At 39.9% G+C, this 12,662-nt stretch overlaps 1 protein-coding gene and 1 long non-coding RNA gene across 15 annotated transcripts in view; one reads left to right on the top strand and one right to left on the bottom strand.

The window, feature by feature from the left end:
• The window catches only part of LOC120372778, a 44,244-nt gene that overhangs the window by 1,972 nt on the left and 29,610 nt on the right, over positions 1 to 12,662 (bottom strand). The gene's annotated exons all lie outside the window — the stretch shown is intronic.
• The window catches only part of RFX7 (regulatory factor X7), a 115,548-nt gene that overhangs the window by 90,192 nt on the left and 12,694 nt on the right, over positions 1 to 12,662 (top strand). For all 11 annotated transcript variants that reach the window (XR_005585194.1, XR_005585192.1, XR_005585195.1 and 8 more), the window contains 2 exons: positions 1,356 to 1,440; positions 2,185 to 2,392. Coding sequence is in view for 7 of the 11 variants with exons in the window: in XM_039490096.1 (XP_039346030.1) it covers positions 1,356 to 1,440; positions 2,185 to 2,392 (293 nt within the window). In the remaining 4 variants the exon portion in view is untranslated. The remainder of the gene's footprint in view (positions 1 to 1,355; positions 1,441 to 2,184; positions 2,393 to 12,662) is intronic.

The raw sequence follows: 12,662 nt of genomic DNA, 5'->3' as shown, positions 1-12,662 counted from the left end.
TGTGCGAGGGTGTTTTGAGGTGTGGGAGGGGGTTGGGGCTCTGGGTTGGGGGTGCAGGCTCAGGGGTGGGGTCGGGGCTGAGGGGTTTGGGGTGCAGGAAGGGGTTTTGGGTGGGGGGGGGCTCAAGGCAGGGGGTTGGAGCGCAGACTTACCTCTGGCAGCTCCTGGTCAGCGGCACAGCCATGGTGCAGAGGCAGGCTTCCCGCCTGTCCTGGCATCGCGGACCAGGCTGCACCCCGGAAGCAGCCAGCAGTGGGTCCAGCTCCTAGGCTCTGGAGCACAAGCAGCTCCACTGGCCCCCCTTCCTAGAAGCCAGACCCGTTGCTGGCTGCTCCCGGGGCACAGCACGGTGTTGGAACAAGTAGGCACTAGCCTGCCTTAGCTGGGCAGCACCGCCAATGAGACTTTTAACATCCCGGTTGGCACTGCTGACCAGAGCCACTAGGATCCCTGGTTACTGAGCAAGACAACCCAATTCCTTACATGCCGGGTCATGACCCGAACTTTGAAAAACACTGGACTAGATTACCACAGTGGACCCTTCTGGCCTTGGAATCTGTGAATCTGTTAAAGGAGAGACTTCAGTGCTTAGTTGGTAGCAGTTAACTATATATGCCTTCTAGTTTAGAGAATCAGTGCTTCATGTAATAGGTAATCGGAAAATTATGAATAAGACAAATCATTCTCTTATCAACTCAGGATGATTAAAATATGGCCTTATCTTATAAAGAGTTGTTAATCTACCAGAGAGAGGCATAAAAAGAACCAATGTCTGGAAGTTAAAACCAGGCAAATTCGAATTAGAAATAAGACACACATTTTTAACAAGGAGGGTGATTAACCATTGGGACCACTTACCCAGGGAAGTGGTGAATTCTCCATCTCTTGAGGTCTTCAGATTCATATTGGATGCCTTACTGGGTACCCAAACACAAGTACTTGGGCTCAGTAGAGGGATAACTGGTTGAAATTCTTTGGCCTCTGTGATGCAAGAGGTCAAACTACATGATCTAATGATCTCCTTTGGCCTTTAAATCCATGAAACATACCGAGGGCCTGCAAATTACAGCATTTAGGCAGACTGCTGTGCTCACATGGAACCACAGTGGGCTCCATGAGGGTACAGGACTCTACCCATGCAGATGACAGTGTAGGACTGGGATCCATAATTTACACTGTTTAGATTCCTGGCTTAATGTAAAAGATTTTTTAATGTAATGCCAACAAGTGTGGGGCCTGCATTTTGCTTTTGCTTATAAAATCCATATTAGGAAAGTAGAAGAGTGTTTGAAAACGTGTGCCATTTTGTTACAAACCAAGGAGCAGAGAATATTTAGACCTTAATTTATGACCACATATTGCTACAGTGGACTGAGGAAGAAAGCTTTTGTGCATATGCCAACACTGCCCAACCTTGGCTTCCATAAAACTGGAGATGGGGTACAGTATCTACATATGTATTTGTGCAAACTAACTTTAACCATATTTTCTTTTAATATGTAACATTATTGAAACAAAAAACATTTCATAAGAAGTATGCAACTAAAGAGCTGTGAAGTTTGTAAAAAAAATTATAATGTTTTTTTTTACAAAACTCTCATATCCCAAAACAAGCCTAGTTGGATTTGCTTTAAACTTAAGTAACAATTGGAATGCTATTAATAAAAACGATGATCTAATTTAGCAGCTCTTCACAGTGTCACCACCTACAAATTATTATTTGTTAAATTCATAATTCTCTGTGTATTTTTGCCTTCACTATAAAAAACCCAAAAGATCACTGTTAGAAAGGGAGCAGGAGTCACAGTGACGCAAGCATCTTCCAGATAACAGGTGGCATGCTAAATCGGTAGGCTCCGAAGAAAAGTAGCAAAACACTAAAAATGCTTTGCTAATTTTAGTTTGGCTTTTCATGCAAGGAGCATTGGATTGTGGGTAGTGAAAGTACCAGAATTACTCATGCAATATTCTTCCAGAACTGCAATAGTAAAGTAACATAATGTCCCTGCGTGTGCACAAGCGGTAGGAAAATATTGATGTGTTTCATCTTGGATAATGCTGATATAGATGTAGAATGTATAGATTTTTTTTTTTTATTAAGTAAATGAGTTCCATTTCTGTATCATTTGCTCTAGGGTTGTCATTGCTTTTTAATAACTAAGCTTTGCTTTTTCTTTGCATTAGTTGGATGGGTCAGATCCATCAGGGCAGCTACAAAGTGCTGATGAGGAAGTTGTGTCGGCCGCCTGTCGACTTGTGTGCGAATGGGCCCAGAAAGTCCTAAGCCAGCCATTTGATTCAGTCTTGGATTTAGCTCGTTTCCTTGTCAAAAGTCACTACATCGGCACCAAATCAATGGCAGCTTTAACAGTAATGGCAGGGGCGCCAGCAGGTAATGGGTTAACTCTTATATCTGAACCTTTGGGATGGGTGATCTCTTATTTCAGAAGAAAGTTAATGCATTTTGTGTAATGATGACTTTTTAAATTTAATAGGAAGATCTGTTGGATGTCACCTGTTGGAGTGTGGCCCAGTTGAGGAGTGGCTGAAAGATATGTTAGTCTGATGACCATTAGGTGAAATGAGTTAGTAGTGTGAGTCCCCCCTAATGAGTAAGCATCCACATCACTAACATCCTGGTTCCAGAAAGCTCCCGTACCTTATGCATGTCCAGAATAGGGATGGATTTAAACAAATATTAAAGTGCTTTGACTGAATCAGAGTCTAAATTGCTGACTTGGTTGATTTCCGTTTTGGCTGGCTGAGCATGGAGGCCTAGGGTTTGAAGTTGCAAAGCCCTGCAGTGGACTTGGAGGGCTGGAAAAGGGAAGCTTGAATTGCCATTGCCTATATTGTGCCTATTCTGTGATTTTAGTTTCCCCAGCTGTTAAACTGGCTCCTTTCACCAGTGCTATAAGAGGGGAAAGTTAATATGACTATTTTTGCTGCAGTTGGGATTTTTATGTTTGTTAGTTGTAAGGAAAGAGAGTGGGGATGTCGAGTAAAATATTGTCACATCTGGTTGGAGCAGTTTACTACCTGGGAAAAGAGAGAAGCCTTTACATAAACTATGGTTTACATTCACTGGGATTATTCCGTGGGGACTGTGGAACCCTGATTGCTGCTCCAAAAGAACTACTACTCCAGAATCCAGCATCTGAACAATAGAGAAAGGAGGTGAAGGGAGGAATATTTGGCTACATTAATGTTAATTGTGACATTACACATGGTACAATCTGGAGTGATGGACAAATGTGTACCCTCAATTCTTCAACCTGGGGTGCCTTTTACACTGCTTCACTGTTAGAGCAACCGCTCCTGGTTTGCCCACATGCAGCCTCCAGCATGTAAATTGCTCATATCCTCTGAGTGCTGTAGCCAGCCACTCCTGAATTATATTACAGAGCAACACCAGCAACTTCCCAGTCCCAGACTTGTCCCCAGAAATGTGCATCTTGTATTGCCCAGTACCCTCCTTAACAATGCAAGCTCAAAAAATCCATCATTTTATTAATAGACAATGATAGGCACAAATCTTGTTATCTCAAAGAGAGTTTCCCAATAGGGTTGCCAACTTTCTAACTGCTGACAACTGGACCCCCCCCCAGCCCCACCACCTGCTTCACCTCTTCCCCCAAGACCCCACCCTTGCTCTGCCTCTTCCCTTGAGGCCCTGCCCCCCATCGCTCACTGCTCTTCACCCTCCCCCTTCTTTGTAGCTGGATCCTCTTCACCTCCATCCCTGCCCCCTCTGAGCTGGACTCCCTCTGTTCTGGAGCTGCAGCCTGATATGGGGTATGCCTGCCTTCCCACGAGATGCCGGTAGGAGGTGGCCCCAGCTGAGCAGTGGCTAGCATGGGTTGATGACCTGCGCATCCCTCCCCCCTCCTCCTACCCGTCCGCAATAACTGGACTTTTAGTGTCCAGTCAGTACATCTGACCAGACACTGCCAGGCCCCCTTTCTAACTGGATTTTCCAGTCAAAAACTGGGCACCTGGCAACCTTATTTCCCAAATATTTCAATCCAAACATACTGGCTTAGATAAAATAATAAAACAAATTAATTAACTACAGAAAGATAGATTTTAAGTGTTTACAAGTAATGAGGCATAAAAGTCAGAATTTGGTTACAAGAAAATAAGAGGTAAAATGCAACTAATAGATAAAGAAACAGGAGTACTTGTGGCACCTTAAAGACTAACAAATGTATTTAAGCATGAGCTTTCGTGAGCTACAGCTCACTTCTTCGGATGCATAGAATGGAACACACAGACAGGGGATATTTATACATACAGAGAACATGAAAAGGTGGAAGTTTGCATACCAACAGGCAGAGTCTAATCAATTGAGATGAGCTATCGTTAGCAGGAGGAAAAAACTTTTTGAAGTGATAATTAAGATGGCCCATAGAAGGTGTGAGGAGAACTTAACATAGGGAAATAGATTCAATTGGTGTAATGACCCAACCATTCCCAGTCTTTGTTTAGGCCACAGTTAATTGTATCTAGTTTGCATATTAATTCAAGTTCAGCAGTTTCTCTTTGGAGTCTGTTTTTGAAGTTTTTTTTGTTGCAAAATTGCCACCTTCAAGTCTGTCACTGAGTGGTTAGAGAGGTTGAAGTGTTCTCCCACTGGTTTTTGAATGTTATGATTCCTGATGTCAGATTTGTGTCCATTTATTCTTTTGCGTAGAGACTGTCCGGTTTGGCCAATGTACATGGCAGAGGGGCATTGCTGGCACATGATGGCATATATCACGTTGGTAGATGTGCAGGTGTACGAGCCCCTGATGGCGTGTCTGATGTGATTAGGTCCTATGATGGTGTCACTTGAATGGATATGTGGACAGAGCTGGCATCGGGCTTTGTTGCAAGGATAGGTTCCTGGGTTAGTGTTTATGTTGTATGGTGTGCGGTTGCTGGTGAGTATTTGCTTCAGGTTGGGAGGCTGTCTATAAGCGAGGACTGGCTTGTCTCCCAAGATCTGTGAGAGTGAGGATCATCTCTAAGGATAGGTTGTAAATCTTTGATGAAGCGCTGGAGAGGTTTTAGTTGGGGTCTTTACGTGATGTCTAGTGGTGAAGTGTTATTTTCTTTTTTAGGCCTGTCCTGTAGTAGGTGGCTTCTGGGTACTCTTCTGGCTCTGTCAATCTGTTTTTTCACTTCAGCAGGTGGGTATTGTAGGTTTAAGAATGCTTGATAGAGATCTTGTAGGTGTTTATCTCTGTCTGAGGGATTGGAGCAAATACGGTTGTATCTTAGAGCTTGGCTGTAGACAATGGATCGTGTGGTGTGTCCGGGATGGAAGCTGGAGGCATGTAAGTAAGTATAGCTGTCAGTGGGTTTCCGGTATAGGGTGGTATTTATGTGACCATCGTTTATTAGCACAGTAGTGTCTAGGAAATGGACCGCTTGTGTGGATTGGTCTAGGCTGAGGTTGATGGTGGGATGGAAATTGTTAAAATCTCAGTGGAATTCCTCGAGGGCTTCTTTTCCATGAGTCCAGATGATGAAGATGTCATCAATGTAGCGCAAGTAGAGTAGGGGCGTTAGGGAACGAGAGTTAAGGAAGCGTTGTTCTAAGTCAGCCATAAAGATGTTGGCATACTGAGGGGCCATGCGGGTACCCATAGCAGTGCCACTGACTTGAAGATATATATTGTCCCCAAATGTGAAATAGTTGTGGGTGAGGACAAAATCACAAAGTTCAGCCACCAGGTTAGCCATGATATTATCGGGGATACTGTTCCTGATGGCTTGTAGTCCATCTTTGTGTGGAATGTTAGTGTAGAGGGCTTCCACATCCATAGTGGCCAGAATGGTGTTTTCTGGAAGATCACTGACGGATTGTAGTTTCCTCAGGAAGTCAGTGGTGTCTCGAAGAGAGCTGGGAGTGCTGGTAGCATAGGGCCTGAGGAGAGAGTCCACATAGCCAGACAATCCTGCTGTTAAAGTACTGGCTATGTTGACTCTCTCCTCAGGCCCTATGCTACCAGCACTCCCACATGTGGATGTGGAAGTGAAAAAACAGATTGACAGAGCCAGAAGAGTACCCAGAAGCCACCTACTACAGGACAGGCCTAAAAAAGAAAATAACAGAACACCACTAGCCATCACCTACAGCCCCCAACTAAAACCTCTCCAGCGCATCATCAAAGATTTACAACCTATCCTTAGAGATGATCCCTCACTCTCACAGATCTTGGGAGACAAGCCAGTCCTCGCTTATAGACAGCCTCCCAACCTGAAGCAAATACTCACCAGCAACCGCACACCATACAACATAAACACTAACCCAGGAACCTATCCTTGCAACAAAGCCCGATGCCAGCTCTGTCCACATATCCATTCAAGTGACACCATCACAGGACCTAATCACATCAGACACACCATCAGGGGCTCGTACACCTGCACATCTACCAACGTGATATATGCCATCATGTGCCAGCAATGCCCCTCTGCCATGTACATTGGCCAAACCGGACAGTCTCTACGCAAAAGAATAAATGGACACAAATCTGACATCAGGAATCATAACATTCAAAAACCAGTGGGAGAACACTTCAACCTCTCTAACCACTCAGTGACAGACTTGAAGGTGGCAATTTTGCAACAAAAAAACTTCAAAAACAGACTCCAAAGAGAAACTGCTGAACTTGAATTAATATGCAAACTAGATACAATTAACTGTGGCCTAAACAAAGACTGGGAATGGTTGGGTCATTACACCAATTGAATCTATTTCCCTATGTTAAGTTCTCCTCACACCTTCTATGGGCCATCTTAATTATCACTTCAAAAAGTTTTTTCCTCCTGCTAATGATAGCTCATCTCAATTGATTAGACTCTGCCTGTTGGTATGCATACTTCCACCTTTTCATGTTCTCTGTATGTATAAATATCCCCTGTCTGTGTGTTCCATTCTATGCATCCGAAGAAGTGAGCTGTAGCTCACGAAAGCTCATGCTTAAATAAATTTGTTAGTCTTTAAGGTGCCACAAGTACTCCTGTTTTTTTTGCGGATACAGACTAAGACGGCTGCTACTCTGAAACCTAATAGATAAAGTTAATTCAAAGTAAAATTTCTCTCACCACATGATTTTGCACTCTTACTGGCTGGATGTGTTTCAGCCAGGAACCCTCCCCCAATCCAATGCTCCTTTCCTTGTCTTTCAGGCATTGTGGATGTTGTAGGCAGAGAGAAAGGGAGGAGAGAGAATCTGAGGAGTTTGCTCCCCTTTTTTTGTAACAATTCCAATGAAGAGAATTATCTTCTGCTGGGGTTCAGGTGACAGTGAGTCTGTGGGACGGGAACTTCCAGCTGTTTCTTTGCCAATGTGTAAATTTTTCACTCGCAGCCTTCTACTTGCCACAGAATGGCTGCTTAACCAGGTGATAGTCCATTTGATTATGCTGACTCCTGGCTAGCCTTTTGTCTCTGGAGAACTGGTTTGAAGCGGTTTCCCTAGACTTGGAACATGTATTATACAGTATTAACTTTACATGCAAAATACTTTACCAGGACAATAATGTTCAGCAGATTGTGAGATTTCAAATGATACCTCACAGGCATACTTTGTACAAAATTCATCGTGGTCTTGTAAAAAGGATGAACATAAGGATACAGATTTCACAAGCATCTGAACAGTAGAGAAAAGAGATGAAGTGAGGAATATTTGGCTACATTAATTGTTACTAAAATAATAAGGATTTTTCAATTTTAAACTAAATACATTTTCCCTTTAAAATGTAAAATGTTAAAAGTTGCATTTGAAAGCATGATAATCTGTGTTAAGGCCTAAATAATATATTTATTTATATATTCAAATAATTTAAATAAATAAAAAGAGGCATCAGTGAACCTTCTTCAAATGAATTAAAGGGTGTTGCTTTTTATAATCATATACAGAAGATCAACACAAGCTTTATAAATAGGTCACAATGTCATGCATTGCATTAAGTATCTGTGTTATTTTCAATCTTACAGTGGAGCACGTTACTTACATTTTTCCAAATGTAAGTATTTTCAGTTTCTGTTGTGCAAAAAGCTTTTATCTTAATTACTTTTCATTTCATTTAAGTAGTAGGTGTACAGAGAATATTTTCTTCATTTGGTCTAGTTCATTCAAATTTGAGAAATCAATTGGGAGTTGAAAAAGTTGTGTTCCTCTTTCAGATTATGAATAAAAACCAGGATGAGATCTACTAATTCTAAAAACTTGAAAGAAATGGGGCTAGATTTTCAAAGATATTTAGGCCATAGACACCCATCTGTATCTTTAGGTACAGGGGTCAGCAACCTTTCAGAAGTGGTGTGCCGAGTCTTCATTTATTCACTCTAATTTAAGGTTTCACATGCCAGTAATACATTTTAACATTTTTAGAAGGTCTCTTTCTATAAGTCTATAATATATAACTAAACTATTGTTGTATGTAAAGTAAATAAGGCTTTTAAAATTGTTAAGAAGCTTCATTTAAAATTAAATTAAAATGCAGAGCCCCGCTTGCGTGCCGTCTTCGGCACCCGTGCCATAGGTTGCCTACCCCTGTTTAGGTACCTAAATATTTGTGAAAATCTGACCCATGGTGACCAGAAACAACCCATCAATTCACTAACTACACAGTTAATATTTCCTTTGTTTAATAAAGAGTTAGTTTTAAATGCAAAACATGTTTTGATCAGCTTAATTTGTTTTCTGATGTATCCAGCACTTAAGGTAGTATAATTTAACTAATAAAAACCATTTTAAAATGCTGGTTTGTACATTTTTAATTGAATTCCAGCTTCAATCCAAATGCAGTTTGAAACCAATTCTGAGTATAAAGTTATCTAGTAAATAAGAAATACTTTATTCACTAATTTCTAACCAAAAAAAGTAAAGAGTCTGAATAAATGTATGTTGAGGCATATGATTTCTTAAATAAATGTGTATGTGCAAATTTAATGTAAAGGCTATATTTGGTTGCAAATCAATGTTTTAATGGTTATACCAACCAAGAGAAATCAACCATTCTTTAGGAAAATAACTAAAAAGTACAAATGCAAAACAAGATTACAACCAGTAAAGGTTTCCTGGTTGCTGATTTAAATTAGGATTAAAATCAGTGTTTTAAATCAGTTTGATTGAAAGTGCACCCTGCTGCGTATCAGCACTTGGAGGGTGAAATGACTGTCCCTTCCAGACTGGCCTCAGATGGGCTCTCAAAGCACTTGAGACAGGGTGGATAAAAATCAATAAAAAATCAGATTTTTTTATTTAAATCTGATTTTGAGGGGAAAAAAACCTATCTAAAGATAGTTTTAATTAAGATACATTATAGCTCAAAGATATCTCATCATGGAATAGGTATTATAAATTCTAATTCTATAGTATGAGACAATATATTCATGTAATGTTTAAGAAAAGTTTTGTAAATTAGTTCCAATAGTTCATGGATTAGGACCCAATCTTATGGGGTTCCAGGGTCTTTTGTATAGATTATTTAAATTAATCTATCTACCCAATGGGACTCAGTGCTTAGTCTAGAAGATACCATCAGAGATGCTTAGTTTTGCAGTTCTCAAACTGTGGATTTGTGTCTCCAGAGATAACATGCTTGTTAACAGCAAAAATGTTTTTAAATAAATAATATATAGAAATGAGAAATAACAGACCTCAACCCTATTGTCCCTCTGCAAATTTCTGTACACAGAGTCAATCCCTTACCTCTCTCTAAAAGTGCAAAGTTTCAAAAAGTTCAATGAATAGAAGATTGTTGGTGACGGAATAGATCTAGACAAGGAGAAGAAGTATGGAGATAAATATGAGAAAGGAGGGACAGGCAGTAGAAACAAAAGTGAAACCGGTTGAGCATCATATTCCAGAAGTCTTGAGGTCTTTCTGAGTGTAGCCTTCATTGATTTGAGATCTACCATACCATTCTCTCACTAGAAGGGAAAACCTATAATGGCAGCAGGCTGTAAAAGAGACCCAGACAAGGAGAAGAAGTATGGAGATAAATATGAGAAAGGAGGGACAGGCAGTAGAAACAAAAGTGAAACTGGTTGAGCATCATATTCCAGAAGTGTGGAGGTCTTTCTGAGTGTAGCCTTCATTGATTTGAGATCTACCATACCATTCTCTCACTAGAAGGGAAAACCTATAATGGCAGCAGGCCGTAAAAGAGACCCAGTCTTGGAATATTTTAATGAAGTTCCTTTACCTGTGGGTAAGACAGGCATGTATGAAAAATGCAAACAGTGCAACAAAGAAATGCAAGGCCTAGTTGCCCGAATAAAACAACATCATGAGAAGTGTTCCTTCTCAGGAGGAAGCTGCATTGAAGATGATGAAAGGAACATGTCTGAACATGCAGGATCTTCAGGTTGGTAACTTTTTTTATTTCATACTTCTTTCTTAAAGACTGCCTGTCTTCCTTCTGGACTATTCTTGAATTCTCATGTTTGAGTAAAAAATATAGTTGTTACTCTATGATACTATCATTTTAGATGCAGTTGTGATAAAAATAAATAGCTGAAATAAGCAGATCTTCCTTTTACAATTTCACCTTTAAAGTATTATAGAGTGTCAGTGAATTCAATGAGTAATACTAAACGAGCAGTATGGTAATAATAATTAAATAACTGCATTGATTTATTTTGTTTAGGAGACTCCATCCTCAACATACAGGATTCTGAAGACTATCCACCTTTGAGATCACCATCATTTTCTATAGTTTCAGAGTTATCTGCCAATGATAGTGTTTCAGTCACATCATGTATGTCACGTATACTGTGGCTGTCACCTGTAGCAAGAAGAATAAAAATCTCCATCATCCAGAAGCAGCCATAGATAAATTTGTGATAAGAACCAGCAGATTACAAAAAGAGGTAATTGATGAAAACATTGCCTGGTTTGTTTATGCAACAAACTCTCCTTTCCGTATGATTGAGAACCTACACTTCATTAACATGGCTCAATCATTAAGACCAGGATACAGTCCACTCAACAGAGCAGATGTTGCAGGCAAATTGTTGGATAAAGAGTATGACAGAGAACTTGAGCAGTGTGCAAAAAGTCTAGAGGGTGAAATTGTCAATTTGAGTCTTGATGGGTGGAGCAATGTCCACAATGATCCTGTTGTATGTGCTTGTGTGACAACAGAAGAAGGGAATGTCTTCCTTACAGAAACAATTGGTGCATCAGGAAATGCACACACAACAGAATACTTACAAGAAGTAGCAGTAAAAGCGATAACAAACTGAAAAAAAAAAATCAAATGTCTAGTATGCAGCTTGGTCACAGACAATACTGCAAATGTATCCAATGAGAAGAAATTATTTAGAAGAGAGTCCCAAGCTAATAACATACGGTTGCAGTGCTCATTTAATGCACCTCCTAGCCAAAGACTTCAGTGTTCCAGAAATAAAAACTAATGTTGTTGAAATTGCAAAATACTTCCCTAACAACCACTTTGCAGCAGCTGGAAAAAGTGGGAGAAACCAAGCTAACTCTCCCACAAGACACGATATGGTACTCAGTAGTGGACTGTTTTGAGCACTACATCAAGAACTGGCCTAATCTGATGACAGTTTGTGAACAAAATTGTGAAAAAATAGATGACACTGTCACAGCCAAAGTTCTCAGCATTGGGCTTAAGAGAAATGTTGAACACATGTTCATGTACCCTGAAGCCTATTTTTTGTAGCCTTGAACAAAATACAGGGAAATAGCTGTTTTATTGCTGATGCTGTTGAAATTTGTAAGGAACTGAGTGAGATCTTAAAAAGAGAAAATATGCAGTGACAGAGTTAAATGACAAGCATTAAAAAAACAAATGGGACAAGCACTATCTCCAGCTCATTTTCTTGCAAATATTCTCAATACTACCAGGTACCAGGGTCAAACCTTAACTGCTGAAGAAGAGGAGTTGGCTATGACATGGACATCCAGCAATCATCCCTCCATAATGCCAACTATAATAAACTTCAAAGCTAAGTGTGAACAATTCAAGAAATACGTGTTTGCTGATGATGTTTTAAAGAAAATCACACCATTGAACTGGTGGTGGAAGTCACTTAAGCACTTGGATTCAGAGACTGTTGAAGTGATCATCTCACTTTTAACAGCAGTAGCTTCTTCTACTGGTGTAGAAAGAATATTTTCTTCCTTGGGACTAATTCATTCCAAATTGAGATATCGTTTGGGACCTGAAAAGGCAGGAAAGCTTGTTTTTTCCTTTTCCAGATTATGAACAAAGAGGAAAATGAAGGTGAAGACGACTGAGTTAGCTGCAGAAGCCAGTATTTTAAGTTTCTCATGTTTACCTGGCTGACATGTCGATTTAATTTTTTTTTTAATATTTCATTTAACTATTTTAGTTAAAAACAATTTTAACAAAAACAAACCTGATTTTAAAAAAACTTGAATGTTTAACTAAATTCAAAAATTCATATGCTTTTTTGGTTAAAATATTATATGTTTGCTGTTGAAGAAAAAAAATCCAGAATGCATAACATTGTTGTTTTAGTTAAATAAAACAGTTTATATGTCTGTCTGGTGATGTGCTCCTCCTAACACAGCATAGCAAGAAAATCCTCCAAATATTAATGATTAACCTGTTGAATTGGAGATAGTTCACCTCCCAATGACTTCATAAATATCTGCTTCAATTATCTTTGG

This window comes from Mauremys reevesii, linkage group 10 (assembly GCF_016161935.1).
Source record: "Mauremys reevesii isolate NIE-2019 linkage group 10, ASM1616193v1, whole genome shotgun sequence".
NCBI classification, from domain to species: domain Eukaryota; kingdom Metazoa; phylum Chordata; order Testudines; family Geoemydidae; genus Mauremys; species Mauremys reevesii.
This window is presented reverse-complemented; position numbering and strand designations above follow the sequence as displayed.